Genomic DNA, 21,985 nt, shown 5'->3' on the forward strand with positions numbered 1-21,985 from the left:
ACAAGACAACAATGACACAAAGCCAAATCTTTCATTCACAATGAAAACTGCTTCTCCACTTCCAACCTCCTGAATGTGAGCCACAAACCTAAAGAAATTTCAACTTACAGATCTAGCAGTACAGCATGAACAACACATATACAAGCATGTTTCAATAGGAGGATTGTTGCGTACACTCTGTATCAGGTGTACATCTGTTTTCTTGTTCTGTTGTCAGCTGTTTTGTGGTGTAACCAGCTGCCAGGGCTCTGTTTCCATCATTCAGAGCTTTTTAATTCTTTCTCTAACAAACTTAAAACCTATCTTTCCCCAGCATATAGCTAACATGCTGCCTTGCTCCCTGAAAACTGGACCAGCATGACAGGTCACATGTTTTCAAGTACCTTCTCATGCCTTCCATTGGCTCCTTGTTTTTTCAACTGTAAAATGTCTTGCCTTTATTTCCCAGTCCTTTTCATTTCTGCTTATGTCTGCAATTCACATTGTATCTTAAAATATCCATTGGCTGATTGTAAGAAAAACAAGAAAGGCATTACCAAGTTTATTTCTCTGCTGCCAAGTATACTTCCTGAATCTAAACGCAGTCTAAACATAGCAGTCTATGTCTCCAATTCTGAGCATTACAGGGAAGCCAGCTTCTCTGCCTCACAACACTTAACAAAACACCAGAATCAACTGGTCTTCCAGAGAAGAGCAAGATGGAACAGATGAGAATATCCAGTATTCTTCAGTGCTGTTTATTAGTTTGTGGAACATACATTTCAGTGATTTACCAAACAACTCTTTCCTGTATCAGTCAAGGTGTATGCAGATCAGCATTCCATTAAGGCATCTTTCAACCTGCAGAATATGTGGGGTTGGGTTGGAAGAGTGTTAAGCAGTACGAGAAAACTGTTAGAGAATGCTGTTAGCTACTAAGGTCTATTAGTATTAGGGTCGTACTCTGTATGTATCACAACTTACATACACAAACTCTGAACAATGCTACTGTGCTTTAAGTGATCATAAACTGCATTATGAATATACGCCTCTGATTCTATCACTTTATCCAAACTGCAAAACACGTATTTTTATAAAAAAAATTATTAGATACATCAGAAAAGTACTAGAAGAAAGTATTTTACAAATGCAGTAATCAATTTTTGACTAGAGCTTGGAAGATAATCAACAGAAGAACTCTCTGCTACATCTGTGCATTATTCAGAAATCATGAAAAAGATTCCAGTGCTTCACAAATTAAACATTTAGAAATAAATACCATATTTGAACATAGTCTGCAAAAGTAAGAATTTCTTACAAAATGATCACTGACCAGCTGTACTGAAACAAAAACTTGAAAAGATTCGTTTAGTTAACAGGAAACACTGAGACTGAAACATGAAGCTAATTCATTTCTTAAGAGTGATGTTTTAGAAGAACAAAACACACATGCTGTTTACTTTTCATGCTAAGAAGCAATGAAATTCTTAGAATGCATGAAAAATACGCAGTTCTATTTTGAGGGATTTGAAGGAATTCTTAAACCTTTGTATATAATGTGTAACATTTGGAAGAAATAAATACCTTGGAAATACTTCAGTACTGTAAAATACATTTATGCACTTCTAAATCAACATTTAGGAGGAAATTATTTTTTCTGGCTTAAATTACTGCTAACATTTACGTTTTGACCACATAGATAGCAAAATTATAAGGTGTCATGAGAAATAAACTGAAGATTAACCAATATTACCTAAATTATTTATTATGTTCTTTACTCAAAATACCATCATTTCAAACTATAAATCAATTAGTGTCTTAACTTCATTAATTTTGGTTTGTTTTATTTCACTTGCAGACGGCTTTTTGGTAGCAAAGGCTCCTGCTGCAAGTTCTCTCTTCTTATTCTGGATTTTCAGCATATTTTCTTCTACTGAATCCTTCACAATGAACTGAAATACATAAAACCCTCACTGAAACAAAGGCATTAGCTCTTCTCCCTTCCTTAAAAATAATAATAAAAAAAGGTGCTTCAAAAAAAAAAGTACACCAAAGCATAATTACATTATTTAGTAATCTAATTTCTTTGCAAAGAAAACGTAAGATGGAAGGATTATAAAAACAGCTGGAGGAAAACATTTAGCATTTTAATTATTTTTTCCTCTTTTTGTTTTATCTTCTTTTAAACAGTTATTGGAAGTATAGAAGAGAATCTGTCTTCATTTTACCAAGTATTATTTCTGTGATTAAGTACTGGATGACACAGACTAGTTGCTTTGCAGCTGAACAAGCTGCTGTGACATAAGAAAGAATGTTCTAAATACCTCCAAAATGATAAGCAGGAACAACCAGGCTAGGCAACAGCAACAGTACCATCTTAGCCACTCCAAACAGCTCAAAAGGGACATTTTATTTTTAAAACTATTATTTCACAGCAAATAAGTTACTTGTAAGTTAACCTTAAAATCCAATGCCCCTTTTCAAAAGTCACACCACAACTTCAGTTAAGTTTATCAGTGAGACATACAATGCCACAATTTTGTTACAAAAAATACAGTAAAGCTTTTTAGAAAAAAATTAATCGCAGTTACACAACTTCGAACAGACGTTCTTTCAACTTACCTTAGTAATAACGACACTGTACTTCTGACCCAGCCTGTGACATCTGTCAAAACACTGGTCTTCTGCAGCAGGATTCCAAGCCTATCAATGGCAACAATGAGGAAGTTAAATAATTATGTTCAAAACACCGAGCAAGATACATATAGAATCATTAAAAATGTTATCATACCGTCCGCACTTAATTGGACAAATATTGCACTGCAGATGAACTACTCCCAGTCTGAGGCTAGCACAAAAAATTAATTTTAGACTTTGTCTAAGAACCTCTGATGGCTAAACAGGCTTAAGATAAAGAGGAATGCGGGCAGTTAACGGAACAAAAGTGGAAACAATACTTTCTAAGATACATCACAATTAATGATAATATTCTAAGATATATTACAATTTTCCAAGGCTACCTCTTCATATTTTCAGTCATATATAATTCCTTTATTAAGCAGATAATTTTTGTCTCCATGTTGATATTGTCATTAACCTGACTGCCAAGCTAGTACATTTTCTTTACTATTGGTGAAACCAGATGTGGTATCTGGTGATACCAGGTCTGGAGTTACACTTCATTATTTTAATTTACTTTGTTTTTGTTTTCAGGTGAAATCGAACTTGAGAATTTGTCTCGCTTTCCAATTTCAAAAATTTAAGACATATGACATAAAGAGTAAATAGTGGAAAAGGGAGGAAGTGAACAGAAAAATGTTAGTTTTATACAGTGAATAATCAGACAGGATGAGACACAAACCTATTCTTTTGAGAGATATCATTTTTCTATGATTTCTTTTTTCACTGCAATTTACGCTTTCTTTCTTTAAAAGTAACTTTTCATTATGTTTCTTCCAGAGAGTTTTAACTAAAAAATAAATACATAAGTAACTAAAAAAAAATCTAATCACCCTAAGGTCAGGTACCATCATCACTCTTAGCCTCCTACAATTGTGAGAAGTGATCTCACACTCACGTCTTTATTTGTAAGTAAGGTCACAAAAATAACAGAACCTACAGATGCACTGCACTATAGCACAAAAAATAAGAGTTTTTGCAGAAGCAAAAACATTGCACCTCTTCAAGTTTCAAAAGCACAAGCAGAAAAGCACATTAAAAAGTATCCACAGAAAAACAAGAAAATTGACATCAAATGCTACACTGTAAGGTGTCGCATCATTTTGTAAAGAATACTATTAGTATTCCAGGTGTCCTTCCATTCAGGAGAAGTAAATGGACACAGAAGTATTGTGATAAAGCAAAAATGCGCCAGAGAAACAAACAAAAGCCCTGCTTGCCCTTTAACAGATACCTATCAGTGTCACTCCTCAGAGGAGGACACCAAAGGAGATTCACTTCAATTGCGTCAGGTCATTATGAACAATCTTTTACTTACAGGATCCATTAAAAACACTCGGGAAGCTGCTGTCAGATTTAATCCAACTCCACCCGCTTTTAGAGACAAAAGCATTATGGTTGGGGATCCTGCTTGATTGCTTTGGAAGCAATGAATTGCTTCTACTCTTTTTTTCTGTGTCATGGAACCATCCAAACRAGTGAATAGAAACCCTGATTTTCTGAAGAGAAAATAATAACATTTAACAAATCATTTTTTGTAACAACAGGAAACAAACATAGGCAAAACCTGACCTCTACTTTGAAATGCATATTTAAAATTGTTCATTTTAAGGGCTACACATTAAAAATAACAAGAATGAGATTCATGCTCTATGCCACTAAACAAAGTATTTAATAACATGTTCATATTCTGAAGTTATAAAAAACTTAAATGAGACCATCTTTGTGCAAGTTTTTTAAATGAGCACGTGCTTACTAAAAAATGAGAGTAGTTCCACTTACTTCAAAGGATTTTCTATCAGTGACAGGAAGGTTGTGAACTGAGAAACAATCAGACATTTAGTAGCCGGATTCTCCTTCCGTAGTTCTATTAAAGCATGCATTAGAGCATTTATCTGAAATCAAACGAAGACTTATGCAATTTGATTATGACTTGGTCACGTTTCATTCCTAATAGTGCTTTGATCAGGTTCACATCAACTGAGAAATCAGTGTTCCATAATACCTTTCAAACTGTCTAATCTTAAATAATGTGGGTCGACTTTCTTTTAGTTTCCTAAGTAAAGCAAGGGCTGAGCACTTTCAATGGTTACAAACCATAGATCTGGGGAAAGGAAGATAACAAACACATCTTCCAGGCATACTTCTCACCGTCAGGAATCAACAACTCCCCTAACCCCAGAGCAGACGGAAAAAAGGAACAGAGCATTGGAACTCAGAATACTAAGTTTTAAGCAAGGGAAAGCCATAAGGCAGTGTTATCTTACAGGAAAACTCAACAAGTGAGAAAGGCTTCCCGCCCTGGAAATACACAAGCAAATAACCTCTGCTAGACCCTTTACTGGCTATGGCAGAACACAAGGAGCCACCAGAAGAAATCTCAGGACCAGCGTGAGAAGAAATGAGCACGGACTTTGGTAAGAGGCAGAGAACATAGCCAATTTTCTCACGTAATGTTTAGCTACGATGAGGTGGAGAACTACTGCTAGAGAATGTAAATGAGAGAAGTAACGGCACTAGTTTAGAAAACACCTTGATTCACCTTAGAGTGCAATATCCTAAATAACTTCTTAGGTCACCGCAGAAAGATTTGCAGGGAATAAGTTTACAAACATCTTTTGAAATAACAGTAACTTCACTACAAATTTACATGACAAACATAATGTTCTGAAAAAGTAATCTCAAAACAACAAAAATACTGAAAGTACAAAACGGAAAATTTCATGTTTGGCAGTAAGCACACAATGAATGTGATGCAAAAAAAGTGTCAGATCTTGAAGAAAGGTCTACAACGTAACATTAAAATATCCCACTGCTTTATCTGACAGTATTGTATTAAATATGTTCACTTAAATATTCACTTTCCCCTCCAGAGCTGAAAATACCTCTTTCTTTTTAGTCAATTTCTAAGAAAGAATTATTTACTTAGATTTTTAGTTTCCAAAAGGAAGAGCGAATAATTTTACTGGTTACAAAACTACTCAGTTGTCAGAAAAAGAAACAAAAGATAAAGCAACAGGCTCTTCCACTGAAAGTCGTATTTAATTAATATGCATCAAAGTTCACACAAAGATGAGTACCAGATTATGTGTTTTCTCCTGTGCTGGCTTGACATGCTGGGCAGTCTTTTAAATAGTAATTCAAAACGTGCGTATTTACACAAAAGTTCTAGAGAGCGCTCTACAAAATCAAAGTAAACCAAAATGTAATATACCTTTGAACTGGATACCCACTCCTCATCACCCTTCTTCCCATTACTGGAATCTAATTCCTCTTCCATGGGACATTCCACCAAATGCTCTACTCGAAGTTCATTCCTACAAAGGGGGCAACTGGCATCTGGCTACAAAAAAAACAAACCCCCAACCCCCCCAAACAAACATTATAAAAAAAAAATTAATCATAGTGAACACTAAAGATCACCAATATAAAGCACATTTTACTAAGTTACTGTATTGTTATCCATTAAAAAATCCTCAAGTAGTACATTCTTCCTCATGATCCACTCCCCAGTCACATAACATAATCAAAACAATTACATTTGTTAGAGCATTAAGGTAGCATGTAAATGCTAAAAGTTTTAACAGTACTCAGCTTTCCTTAAAATAAGTCTTTCCTGAGCATATTTATATTTTAAATAGGTAGCTGAAGACTTAAATGCAAGTGAATACTTGGTTTATGGGGAGAAGACTAAACAGACAAAAAAAACAAACCATCTTTTAAAGTGAGGATCATTCTTATTTGTAAGCAAAGAATGAACTTGAACTCATTCTGTCTTCAACATCAGCACAGAAATAGTAGTAATTTGATGAAATATGCTTTGTTAAGGTCAGATATCAGACATAGGCTACCAACTTCCCCTTCTCATAACAAACATGAGAAATAAGACACAATTTAACACCAACAGCGCTTCTCTCTGAAGCACACATAAACTTCGGCTAAAGCAAAGCTTAGAATTTATGCAACAGCACTTTCATGGGACTACACACAAAATTAAGACTGTGTATGGTATACAAATATGCAACTTAGGGAATCAAAAAGATAAATATGAAAAATTTTTGACTAAGAGCACAACCACTTAAAATTGGTTGACTCAACTTCTACAGCAATCTGCACATAAGCAGCAAAGCACCTCTCAGAATGCTGATCTGGAATGAACAACAGTTGAAAGGCCAGCAATCATAGTCTGCACATACAGTATTAGTGCAGCAATAATGATTCCTTTTCAGAAGACAGAAACTGTATCTTGCCTCATTCCTCTTGCCACAGAGGAATCTGAAATAACAGTCTCCACAAATGTAGCTACAAATGAACATTCCATAATTTGGCAGCAATCCAAAACCCTCTAATGTCAAGAAAAAATAAATAAAGTCTGACAGATTTGAAAAAACAGGAAATTTTCAAATCTTCTTCACTACATCAGTGTTTTTTTTTTTTTTTTTTTCCCTCGTATCTTCATGCATCCCTTCTCGAATTGAGTTCTGGAATTAAAACCAACATAATAACAAAAATGCACATGTACAATGCCAACACAGAAAAGGAGAACTTGCAGTGAATAGATATGAAAATGACAAAAATATTTTCTCATAATAAAATCTAGAAAAAAAACCCACATCATTTGATGCTTATCTGGCATGTTTTTAGATGAGTACAGTAGATACACAGAGGAAAGCTCATTAAACTGTTGACCACTGAAAGGTTTTCCAATTTCAATAAATAGTATCAGAAAGATAAAATTACCTTGAAGTTTATAACAAATGAAAGATCGATCTTTTTACTCAACAGTTTTGTGCTGGCAGTTTCACATCCCATTCCTCACTGCCAGTTTAATGCTCTCATTTTAATAAATAATGGAAACCATAGGCTACCATCCTGGCTGGTAGACCTTGTATGGGTTTACACTGTTTTGGAGGTGTAGGTGTGGGCTGGTTTATTGGTTTGCTTTGTTTTGAAGAGGGGATGGCCAGTAAAGTCCTCTTGGAATCAGTAAGGTTGGAAGGGACCTCTGGAGATCACCTAGTCCAACCCTCAAACAAGTGGCCCATACAGGAATTGAACCTGCAACCCTGGCATTGTTAGCACCACGCTCTAACCAACTGAGCTAAACCTAACCCCAAATCTATGCTAGCACAGATTCAGTAAGGTTGGAAGGGACTGCTGGAGATCATCTAGTCCAATCTTCCAAAGATTTCCTGGTGTTGGTTCCACTGCGGCTTGAACCCAGGACCTTCAGTGTGTAAAACAAATGTGATAACCACTATGCTATCCCTCTACTCTTCCAAGTTATATACTAGGATAAAGTAACTGCTCTAACCATTCTGTCGTAAGGATTACCCAACTGAGATGCAGCCCTAGGACAAATACCTACTATATGAAAACAGTTAGTTCTCTTGACTTTGACATTTAGATGTGAGCCAGTATTTCAACTGGAAGATGCAGTATTTCAACTGGAAGACTTGACTTAAACCAGCAATCATTTTGAACATAGGAACTTGTTCAAATGCTTCCCCTCTATTTCAGAAACTCATGACAGATCCAGAGAAAGTAGAACCTACACTTGCCCTCACTACTCAGACTTGATTACTATGAATGCAATCTTTGGAACAATGTGAGACTAGACAAAGACTCTAGTTCTGCAAAATCCAAGGTCATTTCCAGGTGAAGCGAAAGTCTTATTTTCTATGCAAGTAATACATGCCCCACTATAACCTGACTGATTTTTCCACATATCCAGATACTCAAGAAGGTGGCAAGGGTCACTGGCTCTGGTACAGACACATCAGGAAACTCTATGTAGGAAAAAGGCCTCTGCAAGTGCTCTCTCCTTAGATAATAATTTCACATCACTAGATTCCCTCAAAATTCTCAGAAACTCCTGACTGGGCCATCTGCATTGGAATATTTGTGTGTGACAACACAAAGAGTAAATTTACATACCAAACACACTACATTTCCTAGGCTTGACTACATTCAGGCAGGAACTATTTTGCCCTCTGTTGCCTCATAAGAAGTACCACCCAGGTTTAGCCTGGTATTTGCAGCTCTGCCATGTCTGAGTGGGAGACACACAATTCCAGAGAGGAAATGTGAAAGTGGTGAATACAGATGGTAGAACTACCGTACAATCAGATTCCCTCAGAAAGCAAGGGACAAGCAAGAAAGCAGAATATAGCTTAGAACTGCATGGGAACACATTAAAAAAAAGGGGTGGGGGAAGGGGTTCCCCCTCAAAAAAGTGGCCAATGGAAGATGAACCACAAATTCTGTTCTGGAGGAAGAAAATCTGATGGCCTAAACTGAAAGGCAGCACAGCTCTACATGTTGCAGGAAAGACACTTGCCCACATTTGAGTTCTGTTCCACACACAGGACATTAATCTGTTACAGAAGAATAAGGAGAGCAGCTGTTTTTAGTTCAACGGTCAGCTTCCAATATACAGTTTTGGTCCCTTCTAAGTACAACAAAAATACAYGTGCATTATTTCACATGCAAATAATGAAGAAGGATCCAGCCATATAGAGGTATACAACAATGCATTTGATGTCATCACATTCACCCAAGGGCTAGAAAAGGTGAGAACCAGGAAAGCACAGGAAAAGGTCTTTGAACATACTGATGGACCTTAACACTGTTCAGTTTGACAGTCCTTAGTTCAAGTGAAAGCCAACAGTTTTTATACTAGTGGCCAGTGGATGACAAGTTTTAGACAATTTACCAATTATGATTTACAATGAACAACAGCTAGATGGGCTTCCGCTGGTACCAGTTCTTAATTCTTTTTGAATAGCTATTACAATTAAATGCAACCATAAAATATCCAACCTGTTCACTTCTGATGACTTCATAAATACATGGTTTACAAAACACATGTGCACAGTGTGTTATCACAGGAAAAGTCAGTGATTCTAAGCAAACTGCACATTCTTCATCTGAACCAGAGTTCAGAACCAACTTCATTTTATCGACTAACATCTGACGCAGTTCTTCAGGAGTATTATTACCTGCTAATACAGAAAAACACTTGAAAATAGATATTCCATATAGGAAACTTAACTGGCACATATTAACACAGTTCCACTGATCAAAACACAATTATAACAATTTTACACAATAAGGATTTAGCCTACAATTATAAAAACATAAGATGACAAAAACTAAAGAAAAATTCTAATTTACTATTTCAAGACATACTAGGAATAATCTTACTTGGAAAAATGGTAACTAGAACTCAAAGAACCTAGACTATAAGCTCAGTGATGAACGTATGTGTAACATAATGCCTAACGAGATCAAGCAATTTTCACATGGCAGCTGTTTAGGTAACGATGATATTACTGGGGTGTTGGAAGTCACTTTATTTATAGTTAAGGCTGCTCGGAAACACTCTTACAAATAAATAAATAAATAATATTTAGCAATTACTAATTGATTTCCAAATAATTATTAAAACAATTATTCACTAATTTCTTCAAGCTGTATTTTTCAGAAAGATAAATAGCAGCCACCTAAAAAAATTCAACATCATATTCTCATTAGTCTTTTTTGAAAAAAATAACAACTATACTAATGGCATTTCACAATAGGATTTTTTGAAATACTAAAACTATGAACTCTTAAATTGAGYGTTTTAAATAGTATTTAAATACTTACAAATGTAATACCTTCTTCTGAAAGAAGAAAATGGTATCATTTTTAACACTGTGCAGCAGTACACTTCTGGTTTCTCCCAGAAAGTTCCACGCTCCTTTCAGTTCTCTGTGTTCACCCCTCCTTATAGCCACAAAAAAGTCACTAGTTTCCTATTCTGCTGAAGAGTCATCAGATCCTCCGACAATCTACAAACAGCTCTGCCAAACTCGTCTACACCTTCTCTCTTGAGGCAAGAAGAAACTTGCAGCAAAAGCACTTCTGTAAATTATTACAACATATATACTGCTTTTTAACAAGCTTTCTACAGTTGCCTCTGCAGAGGTCTCACTTTAGTCATTTATATGAGGGGCTATAAAGGCTTATCATTTCCTGCTTCTAGCCTTTATAACTACTAACACTTCTATGCTTTCCTTTTTATTTGAGTATTTCCTTGACCACTTCTCAAACATATTCRAACAGATTATGGTAAGAAAGGAAGAAGGGAATAAAGCTAAAAGGTCACTAATCCAAGCTGACAGGAGGAAGGCCAGGAAAGAAAGCTCAGAAAGCACACAAACATGTTTGCACTCTTGAATCCAAAGTGAAAGTCCTGTTTTTAGAAATGCAGAAACCAAATATACTCACTCACCAGTTGAAAAACTAGAAGATGCATTTGTACAAAGATGACGATGACAACAGAGCTGTCGCAATCTGAGCAGAACACCAAGGATATCAGCGTAGTGAGCTAGTACAGTCCCCTCATTGAAAAATCTGAACAACAATATTATTGTTAGAGTATGAAATACTACAGTCTGAAGTAATAGATGACATTAAGGGATCTAGTTCAGATATCAGATTTATGTTCTGATTTTTCATTGTCCTGTTTGAGTAACATTTTTTTTCTCAAATCCTCTGCTGAAAAATGCTACCAGTAGCATGTTCTACTACAAGAAATTCTAACAAGCAGTGACAAAAATTTTAAGACCGTTCTTCAGCTATCTGACATTGTTTTGTTTCAAGATGGTTAGAACTTCTAATACATAGTTAAGCAATAGTCTCTACTTCAGAGCTGAACAGATGCTACTACTAATTCACAATTATGCTACTATTAACTCACAATTATTAGCTTAGGACGTACAAACTGACACCCTCTGCTACTATAGCTAATATGATCAAAACTTCCAGAACACTTGTTTGTGATACCAAACTTCAAGTTTCAGGATTCAGAAAGTCTTTTTATTTACCTGTTAATAGCAGCTTTGCCCTCCATCTTCACAGACTGATAGATTTGTCTCTCTTCCTCTGTAAGCGTAACATACTGAATAAGTACTTTACGCTCTGGTAACTCCAAAATAGGTTTTCCTTTAACTTTACTTATTTTAGTTCTTCTAAGGGTAATACTCTTAAGCAGCAACTGTAAACGCCTAAAAGTACACACATGGACCACTTATTATTTCATTAACAAAAATTACCAATGGGTATTTTCTGTAGTTTACTGCATAAATATATGTTCTGCACAAAATCCAAGCCTAGCAGTAAAATATAAGMCATTAATTTGCAACATGAAAGAACCGACAATATATGTTAAGCATTTCAGTTTTAAACGTGAAAAACTCATTTTTCACACTGCCCTCATATCGTCAGTCACACCTTCCCACAAACTCTTTGGGAAGGCTTCATACCTAAGTCCTCCTGGAGTTCCCATTGCGACTGGACGCTGAATTGTTCTGTGCCACCACTCTCGATCAGTAAAAGGTTTCAGTTTTAAAAAGGAAATAAGAGACCACAAATCCTTTACAGAATTCTGAATAGGAGTACCTACACAAAAAGTAAATAAGCAAAAAATACTGTAAAATCTCAAAGAGTCTAAAAATGCAGAGTTTTAGTCAAAGTGAAATCTCTACGCTTTTTCCAAACTATGAACAGCAGACAAGGATTCTCACAATTAGTTTGACCTGTTGTTTTATATAATACATATTATTTTTTTAAATTAAAATACTAAAACGCACTCAAATATATGCAAGTGAGAGAAGTGCAGCTCTCAATGCTAGGAAGTCTTGGATGATAATCTTTTCACTCCATCCTTACTACCAGTAGCTACATCATTATCTTCTTGAAGTTAACGTTAAGAATCATGTTTGCAYGGTCCCAGACAGTTTCTAGGATTGTGGCACATTTCAGAAACCTTCCAACATTCAGATAAACAAGAAAGCGAGAAAACTCCTAATCAATCCAACATGTCAGTACATGAACAGGTCCTTTTTGGTTGTATCTTCACTGAACCTGTGATGTCGAATTTTATTTTAAAATTTGTTGTCACAAGCAGAATTAAAAAACAAACCAAAAAAACCCAGAAGAGATAAAAGAAAAACAAACACAACAAGCCTAAAACACCGACCAAAGACAAGCTTAAAAACATTCAAAATAAATTTGACATGGACAGACATCAGGCACATCTCAGAAAAAGACAAAGTGAAAAAAGCTACTTGAAAACACAAGGCAGTATTATTCTATGATGATATGCATTGCAATTCCTCATGTCAAATATTTTACCTGTAAGTACCCATCTTCTGTGTGCCTCTAGACTTAAGACAGCTTTAGTTTGCTGAGCATTTGGATTTCGTATAGTGTGTCCCTCATCCAATACAATTCTCAACCACTTGATTTTATGTAATGGGCTGTCATCTCCGATCTGAAACACAGTATTTTTTGATCTTTTGACTCAAATGAAAATATTTCTTTTCAATTTGGATTAATTTAAGCTATTAACGTAACAACTTCACATTTAATAATGGAAAGTATTTATTTGCATCTTGTTTACTTCTCAGCAAAGAACAGTAAAACTAAGAATGAGATCTTAATTCTTTTAATGATTCCTGTAAAGGTCTATGAGTTTTCCTCAGACTTTATTGTGGAAGATGAACTACAGCAAAAGGAATCAAAGGAGAGGCTTCAACAACACAAAGATATGGAAGATAAATCAGAGTTTACAAAATCAAATAATGTTTACATTATACTTCAGGCTTTTAAAACGGCTGTGTTGTGTCTGTGGAAACATCACTTTTCAAATTATGTCTTATTTTGAATTATGAATTCATAGGCATATGATTTATTTGGTTGCAGCCTGTATAGAACACATCTTCCCTATGCGCCCCAAGAGCTATGGAACCATGCTTTTACCTCAAGAATTTGATACAGAGAAGTAGAAATGGGRGTCTCATGCCACTGAGAACTGTAGGAATCTACACACTTCACACACTTCTCTATCCTTAAGATGTCTCTTCCTAAAGATGTTGTCATTACAGCAAAGCCATTTTCTCCACAGAAGCAGCCAAAGAACACCACTGGTTACCACAGCAAACTTGCTGGAAAGCGTGTAAAGCAGACCTACAGCTATACCCTTTGGACCGCCCAGCAAAACAGCACTCAAATACGCTGCCATCATTATCCCAAACGCTGGGTATTTTCACAGAACACTTTCACATTTACTTACTCCGTAATCAGCAGCTAAAATGTTATAGGTTGTCAGTACCACATCTTGTTCTGAAAGAATTGCTGGGTCTTTGTTACGGTGAGAACCATAATAAATATAAATATTTAGATGAAAATCTTGGCAGGTATGCTGTTCAAACTGGTCCTGAAAGGAAAGTCACCATGACACACTCAAAAGATACTGTGTCACTACATTATTATTATAATAAAATTCCTGAAAGTTGGCTTAAGTAATAACCACTTCCCCTAGCACTCAGATCACAGAATCACAGAATGCATAAGGCTGGAAGGTCTGGAGCTCACCTAGTCCAACCCCCTGCTCAAGCAGGGCCACCTAGAGCATGTTAGACAGGGTTGCATCCAGGTGGGTTTTGAGTATCTCCAGAGAAGGAGACTCCACAGCCTCTCTGGGCAACCTGTTCCAGTGCAGATTTTCTACATCTGCTTATATAACAAGAGCAATATCGGTTTATTTTTATCTGTCTTCCCAAGTGACAAGAGGGATGAGGAATATTCATCTCAGTTACTAGTAACATACACAGTGTAACACACTGATAACTACATTTCTACTTCTTGTAAAATATTAATTCATATCCTGATGGTATATGTACTTCAAAATCTACTGTTCCTCCCAAATTGTAATGGGAGAGCTTCTGTATTCTTTCTCACTTTTTACCTTCTTCTCCTCTTGGTTCATTCTCTTATTACTCATTTACAATTTCTCCCACTACTGGGTTAACCATGTTAGGTTTTTAGCTTTTTGCCATAAAAATTAAATGCAGTATTACAATGCAGTACTTATCTCCAGGCTGCACAACAATGCAATTCGTGATACAACGTACCATAAACAGCTGCATGACTGTCAGCAAAGTCTTAAATAACACACGGCTTATATTCCTTACACTTGTTCTCTCAAGCTCTCGGTATATGGTAATTATTGGACATACCATTTTTAAATACTTAATTCAGTTTCAAGTAAATAAAAAGAATAATTTTTGAAACTATTTATAGTTTCCTGCTTGACTGTATGATTTGAATTTTTTACTTACAGTCTAAAATTAAAATTTTGCTGCCTTTTCTTATTAATGTTATAACCACAGGTAGCAAGGACTTCCAGATAAAACATAATTTGAAAGTTAAAGTATCCCCTTAATATTTTCACTCAAAATGGTATGAAAGCAAAAAACCTGTAACTTATGCAGAAACAGAGCGAAAAAGGGCCCCTCAGTCTCTTCCCCCAGCAGATCTACTTTCACAAAGAGTAGAATCATCAAATTACTGTACATCTCTAATAGATTAGTTACACGCACTACCAATAAACTGTAACTTCATTTTGAGCATGCAAGAAATAGGACATGTCTCCTGCATGTCCCCGCTTCCTTCCCCAGTTTAAGGAGATAGATCAGCTCACAACAAAGTTCCAGAAGTGTCAGTGTGCCTAGCCAGAAGCAGGGAATGGAAAGGGAGCTCTCTCTCTTTCATAGTAGTAAGCTCATTGGAATGCACGTGGAATGGTAAACTTGTGGAATTGCACTGTTAATACAATACTACTTCATTTCTACAATTTCTCTCAAATATGTCTCTCCTGTGAAAGGAGCTCTATTTTATGAAAAAGGAAAACCACGACATTTTACCAGCAGTGCTACCTCTGCAGCATCAAAATAACATTTACACATTAGAAGACCACAGAACCTACAATCCAGTTGCTTAGGACAGACAGTGGACATATAATCAGCGTTGTTCTGGAGCCGTCTTCAGAGTATTTTTTCTCAGATGATGGAATGCTAGCGGTACCTGAGAAAACAGAAGTCACATTTAATAACAGTCCACCTCAAAGCACAGTAGAAGCTCATAGAACCTGCACAGTTCCCTGAAGCTCTGTTTGTATTTCTTAATCTGACCAGTATCAAAGCAATTCATAACAAAATATGCTTCATTTATAAAGTGGCATCTATACAGTATTTCAGCTTCAAGTAATACTCAGAAATTAATATGCTCTGTTAATTTCTTCATTACCCTTCCTCTTTGTTTTTCTTTTTAAAGGAGTAGGCGATGCTACAAGAGCAGATCCAAAGCCTGTATCTTCTGGAATAACACAAGAAGTTGCTGCAAAGAACAAACAAACATAAGAAGTTTTCACACCATGTGTATGCAAGCATTTATTTTTATGACCCATTTCATAAAATTCAAATGTGTTAACCAAACAAATTACTTTTCCTCTCCAATACAATACGATAGTGTGCATAAATATAGCTTCTAATACAATTCCTTACTTCAGGCTATGAATTTTCAGAATTTCATTTACCAATCATTACAACGGTAGTTTAGCACAGGTTTTGCCCCAAGTACTTTAAACCTAAACTTACTGCTCACGGAAGATTATGTAACCCTTAATTTTATTTCATGCAAGATACTTAGTTCAACAAATGACATGTTCTTGCCTTTTCAAGATCACAATTTAGGCATTTACCTCAAAAGGTACACTTAAATTTTTTGAATGTTTCTCCAGTTCTAGTGCCCTGGTAACATCTTTGTCAAATCATAAAAATCTAAATCAATTTTTCACTACTTATTTTGCTAAGTAGTGAAGTTTAAGTTCATAGCTTGTCACAGCTAAAGAAACAATTAAAATACGTAAGACAAATGGTTATTTGTAAAATTTTCTGCTTAAAGTTTTCATTGAATAAAAAATACAATTAAGAAGTTTCCTTAACTTCTATTCCAGTTAGTCGGAAATCCTTCTCAATGTTGGGTGAAAAAAGGAAGAGGTTGTGTCACAGTAATTAAGGCTTGACACTTTTTAAATTTTTTTGACGATTAGGATAAAAATAGAATTCCCTGGAACTTACTTTCTGTTTGCAGTGGTAGACATTCTTCAGACTCTCCCAAGTCACTGCTTCTTGAATATCTGGGTTTCTTGGCTTTACCGCTAAGATATCAACATTAAAGAGAAAAATAAGAAATTTTACTACTACTTGAATTTAGATAGTAAGTCTCAAAAGCATGAACAAATACAAAGCAAACTAATTTGTTGTTGCAAATAACAGACCATAACGATTTGAAAATTTTCTTTTTAAAGGGAGGCAGAAAAAAGGGGGAATCAAAAAAACAGTGTGGTGGGGTGAATGATGCTCATACAAATTAGTACAGATCATCATTGAAATTCACATTTATTACAAGAACAACAAGCTAGCACAATGGGAAAATTCAAACATACTAGAATGCTTCACAACTTCATCAGCTTGTGTCTTTCTGACAGAAGCATACCTGTGAAGTATTTTCTAATCATGAAAAAAACTGATGGATGTTAAAAGGAAAAGATTACTCCAAAACAAATTTTTCAGATGATACACACTGATGTTTAAGACTCCTTTGCTGCTGAAGGAGATATCCGAGTCATAAATGCTGCTTAGAGTAAGTTAATTTTTAAAAAGTATATCCAAAAGCACAACATACAGATAGAACAGTTAAATATAAGCACAAGTATAAAATATTGAATGAGGAAGAGAGAGAGCAGGAACACGTTTTTGGCTATGCTTAATCAAAAACAAGTACAACCAACCATTTTTAACAAATCAGCAAAAAGACAAAGATCATTCCAGGTATCTACCTTTTCAGATGGCAACTTGAGAATTTCAATGGAACAGTTCTAAGTTTTTTTACATCAGAAACTCCAGATTCCACTGTACTGCTAGATTCTGTAAGAAATAGCAAAGATCCTTCATACAGAACCATAATTATGAAAAAAACGTGCATATTCTTCAGCTTGGTTATCAAAACAGCTTAAGAGTAACTTGATCAACAAAAGACTTTCATTAAGACAAGCTGAATTGTTCTGCACATAATGAATGTTACTGAGATCACAAATGAAAAATTAAAGTACTTTTAAAAAAAAACATTAATAATTTGCAAAGTCATAAAAAGTGTACCGAGTTTGCAGGTGGTCAGAAACCAAACTGTCAAGAAAAGAGCATGCAAAATGCAAGCATTGTACTGATAACAAGAAGGGTCCCAATAAAGTTCTACCAACAGTTCTAAATAATGCTAAGTAGGAAGGGTTTTTTAATGTTGAAGTCTCAATAATTAGGGATTTCTGCATTGCCTAACACAAAAATCAATCACAAGACAAAAAGGCATGATCAGAAGTGCGCGCATATAGTTTACACACATACAAAAAAGTTTTTTTTTTTTTTTAATTAATGTCTTATTGGCTGGAGGACAAAATCTCACTTCTGCACTCAGCCAAAATAGCACACAGGAAGCAAATGCAAAAAGAAAACATATTAAGGCAGAGCTGATACTGAAACTGAGAGAATAACACTTGCAGAAAGAATTTTGCTGTAACTCAGTTATAGCTCCTGGATCTGATAACACACTCCAATGTGTAGGTTTCTCACAAGCCACTTTATCTTCCTATATGTCAATTGAAACATCTTTAAAATACATGTTTTAAATACTTCTCTGAGATACTTAGCTTGTAAAGCGTTTTTACACACTTGTGAAATCAGACCGGTATTGCAATCCTAGAACTGACCACAGGGTAAGAGTTCCTCAGGTAACTACATTAATTATCATGTAAACACTACTGGTCTCTTCACAGTTTACTGTCACCTTTACGTAGTTTGGGTCCAATGTTCTTCATGCTAGTAGCACCAGATTCCTAAGGAGGAATGGAAACTTTTATTCTTCAATGCAGCAACAGGACATAATGCCAGTAACACCATTACACTACCTATCCCTTAATTAATTACTGCTCTGAAACATGAAAAACTAGTTCAGTGCTATGCAGCTAGATCATTTAAAGTTGTGGAAGAAGTTACACTTTTTCTTAGTAGCCACATACACAGTTCAAATGAAACTGCAGAAAGGCAGAAGGGAGGAAAAAAAACAGGCTACACAGCTGCCCTAGAAAGAAAATACACTAGTAACATTTCCCCCCTTAACACCCTGAGGTCAACTATAAAACATTATTGTGTTAAATTTAGGCAAGTATGTTAGAAAAGGAAGTGAAAATCTCAGCCGTAATACTGTAAGGGAATACTGTGTAATAAATCAGATAATCCCAGTATTTAGCTTATTTCACTGTCCTGCAAATCATATAGAAAGGGGAACGTAGCAAAGCAGACACTTGAACTAGACTACGTAAGAGCCTGCACACTTGTGTTTTCAATTTTTTGTAGTTTCCCCTCCCTTTTGTAGTTTTCCCTATAATTCCCTTTACAACATTAACAACCTAATATTTTTCCTTCAAAGTTTCTGAGTTCACTCTTCCTTGGAGTATAAGCAAACTCGCGCTCTAAGATAACACAAATCTACAGCTCAGTCATGCACTGTAAAATAACATACCCTACCTACTTGCAACAAATCCATCCTATTCTTCCTAGTTGACCTACTTGGATAACATTATGTATAGCAAGTATAAAAAGTTCACAGTATAGGAAGTTACATTAGGCACTTTTTAAATTAACTGCTTAACTGCTAAATTAACTGCGAAGCATTCTTTTCCTTTCATCTCACCTCATAAGATTTATCACTTGTGATCTTTTCAACAGGAAGAGGCTTGCCATCTTGAAAATTTGTGAGAATCAATGCAATAGTAGTAAGCGTTTTACCCTGCATAATACAAAATGTCATATATTCCATGGATTTAAGGGGGGAAAAAAACCACACATACACAACTTGTATAAAAAAATTCAAATTTGATAAATATTTTTACCAATCCCATATCGTCAGCTAGTATTCCTCCAAGGACATTTTTTGGTCGCTCCTTTACGGCAAAATTTGTAAGTATATTGTAATAGAAATTATTTCTCTCTTCCCAAAATGGTGGCAAATCATTACTGTTCTCCCGCGAAATCATCCAAGCTAAAGCCTGCTTTTGATGGGGAAGCAACAAGGTTCCAACAGCCTGTAAATTAAAGAGATATGTTATACCGTTTTCCCAAATTAAATACGATCTACCATTTTCGGGGGGGGCGGGGAAATCATTTTAAAAATTCCTTTTTTATCTACTAAAATCTTTACTGATCCAAGCAATTCATGCGACTAGATGACAGAACTAAACATGCACCTGCTTGAGAATAAGTTTTTAAATTTTTATAGAAAATGCTTTCGAGCTTAAGTAATACCTCTGCTCCTTCCATTTCACAAGTTTTATCATCTTCCTTCAGATCCTCAAACAATTTGTCAAATTCATTTTTAAGCTGTACAAACGAATAAAAAAAATGCAATTAAAACATGGTATCACTAAACATTCAATGACTCTATACCTGGTAATAAGTATGGATAGTTCCACCACTGAAGACCTAAGCTGCTGGACTATGTTTTATTGAAATGGCAGACAAATGAGTTGTGAGTGACTGCAATATAAAATTAAGTTCAGTTTTTCTGAGATACACATAGGCAAATAAAAGCAAGCGCTGCATCCCTATATAATACTCAGTACAGAAATTAATTCACTCTAATTTGAAAAAAAAAATCTTCACAGATCACTTTTGCCCTAATTTTAAGATGAATTTTGTGAGTCTCTTTATATTTTACACTTGAGAAAGTGAGAATACTTGCTATCTGGTAAAACACTGAGACAGAAAAATAAAAATACACAACCACACTCACATACAAGGAACTGATAAACAATCAAAACCTCCCAAAACCTGTCAAGGGACTCAAGACTGTCACAGTTGAAATTTCTGCTTACAGTATAAGAAAGAAAAAGTTCAGAAGTTCAATATGACTGTGACCTTTAAAGCAACTTTGTGGCTCAAAGACAAGAAAAAAAAGTATTTAACTGCGTAAAGAGAGAGCCTTCCACTTCACAAGCAGCATTTTATTAATAAAGAGTTAAAAGGACAACACTGTTAAAATACTACCTTCCTAGCATTTGCAATGTAAGTATAAAAAGCAAACCTGTTCAGTTGTCAGGTGCACAGCAGCATGAACTGGAGCACTGTAACTTGGTCCAGTTTTTCCAGAAATCCACTTTGATCCAAAACCACATTCTGAACCTACTTGTCGTTAAAAACACAGTATTTTGAAAAAGGTATGAAGGCAATCTTCACTGGATCATGGGCAACAGGGCTGATCACAGGCACTAAAAAACACCTGTCCAGTATCTTTTCCCATTTGTCTTTTAGTCTCACTTTACCCTTTACTTACTATGGGTTACAAAGGCATTCAACAAAGCCTCCTAAGTCTCAGAGGCAATGAGCTATGGGTTGGGGTCCTTTGAGATGGCATCTCTTTTTCTTAAATATTATTCCGCTGCATAAAAGTTGACTTGCTCAGATGACTGATAACACAAAATGCTTTTTATTCCAAACTCTATTTATCTTTAGCAATGCACAATAGAACCTAAAAGATAGCAACTGAAAGCTTGTTTTACATTAACATATACATTAATCATGAAAATTGATTTTTTCACCAAATGTTTACTCCTATTAATAATGAAAATTGCTGTAACTCAACATTTTTAATATACAAGAACTGTGTTCTTTAGAACTCATGTGATGACATAGTTCTGAAAACTGGCATAAGGATCTGACGATTTTAAGGTAAGTCCAAAGCTATGCCCTTGACAAATTAACCATACACACATACCTCAGGAATGTAAACAAAACTGCAGAGCCCCAGACAACGCATGGCAATACCATCCAGCAACCACAAGAAATCAAAGTATGAAACAAAGCTTTCTTAATACCTGACAAATACCAAGGCATATCTATCACCCTCAGTTGCACCACTTACGCCTTTCAATCCTTACTCCACTGTTTGGCCCCTTAGGGGAGTAAGAGTTTAAGGACACATGGGCATAGGCAGTTTTGAGATAACTAAGGAGATGACGACCCCTAACAAATTGACAAAGGGTAATCAGTTGCCCCTAAAATGATTACCAGTATCAGTGAGTCTGAGCTCTACTAGAGAAAACTAGTGGTATTTCCTGCCTCACTGAGATAACCGTATTTCCCTCTGCACCCACTTTTACTCCTGATTACTGCTGTAACCTCCACAAAGCCTGCTTCCAGGAGCACAGGTGCTTTTGTATGAAGCTGGCTCTGCAAAGCACCAGCTCTGCTAAGCTTATTCATTTACGTACCACACCTCATCTGTAATTTGCTCACACCTCCAGCAGGATACATGTTCTAGCACTAACTGCTAACAGTAGCACTGTCCCAGAAACCTCACTGCATGAAAGGATCTTTTCTATTTC

At 35.6% G+C, this 21,985-nt stretch overlaps 1 protein-coding gene and 1 non-coding gene across 4 annotated transcripts in view; both read right to left on the reverse strand.

Moving 5' to 3' along the window:
• Positions 1-721: 721 nt before the first annotated feature.
• HLTF (helicase like transcription factor) overlaps positions 722-21,985 on the reverse strand; it is a 24,503-nt gene continuing 3,239 nt past the window's right edge. Inside the window, exons 5-24 of one of the 3 annotated variants that reach the window (XM_085302806.1) lie at positions 20,686-20,783; positions 19,908-19,982; positions 19,496-19,687; positions 19,297-19,392; positions 18,391-18,439; positions 17,390-17,477; positions 16,629-16,708; positions 15,796-15,885; positions 15,476-15,573; positions 13,781-13,924; positions 12,841-12,979; positions 11,970-12,105; positions 11,532-11,711; positions 10,937-11,058; positions 9,481-9,662; positions 5,873-6,001; positions 4,441-4,553; positions 3,977-4,157; positions 2,602-2,682; positions 722-1,931 (exon numbers count right to left, since the gene is read on the reverse strand). In XM_085302806.1, the coding sequence (XP_085158932.1) occupies positions 1,779-1,931; positions 2,602-2,682; positions 3,977-4,157; positions 4,441-4,553; positions 5,873-6,001; positions 9,481-9,662; positions 10,937-11,058; positions 11,532-11,711; positions 11,970-12,105; positions 12,841-12,979; positions 13,781-13,924; positions 15,476-15,573; positions 15,796-15,885; positions 16,629-16,708; positions 17,390-17,477; positions 18,391-18,439; positions 19,297-19,392; positions 19,496-19,687; positions 19,908-19,982; positions 20,686-20,783 (2,426 nt within the window). In that variant the 3' untranslated portion in view covers positions 722-1,778. Of the gene's footprint in view, positions 1,932-2,601; positions 2,683-3,976; positions 4,158-4,440; positions 4,554-5,872; positions 6,002-9,480; positions 9,663-10,936; positions 11,059-11,531; positions 11,712-11,969; positions 12,106-12,840; positions 12,980-13,780; positions 13,925-15,475; positions 15,574-15,795; positions 15,886-16,628; positions 16,709-17,389; positions 17,478-18,390; positions 18,440-19,296; positions 19,393-19,495; positions 19,688-19,907; positions 19,983-20,685; positions 20,787-21,985 lie in introns of all 3 variants that reach the window. The other 2 variants (XM_085302807.1, XM_085302805.1) reach the window with 2 other exon arrangements.
• TRNAV-AAC (transfer RNA valine (anticodon AAC)) lies at positions 7,696-7,766 on the reverse strand. Its single transcript has one exon. It is a non-coding gene; the product is annotated as a tRNA-Val (tRNA).

The sequence above is a fragment of the Rhea americana genome, unplaced genomic scaffold (genome assembly GCF_003343005.1).
Source record: "Rhea americana isolate MKP2758 unplaced genomic scaffold, rheAme1 scaffold_193, whole genome shotgun sequence".
NCBI lineage: Eukaryota > Metazoa > Chordata > Aves > Rheiformes > Rheidae > Rhea > Rhea americana.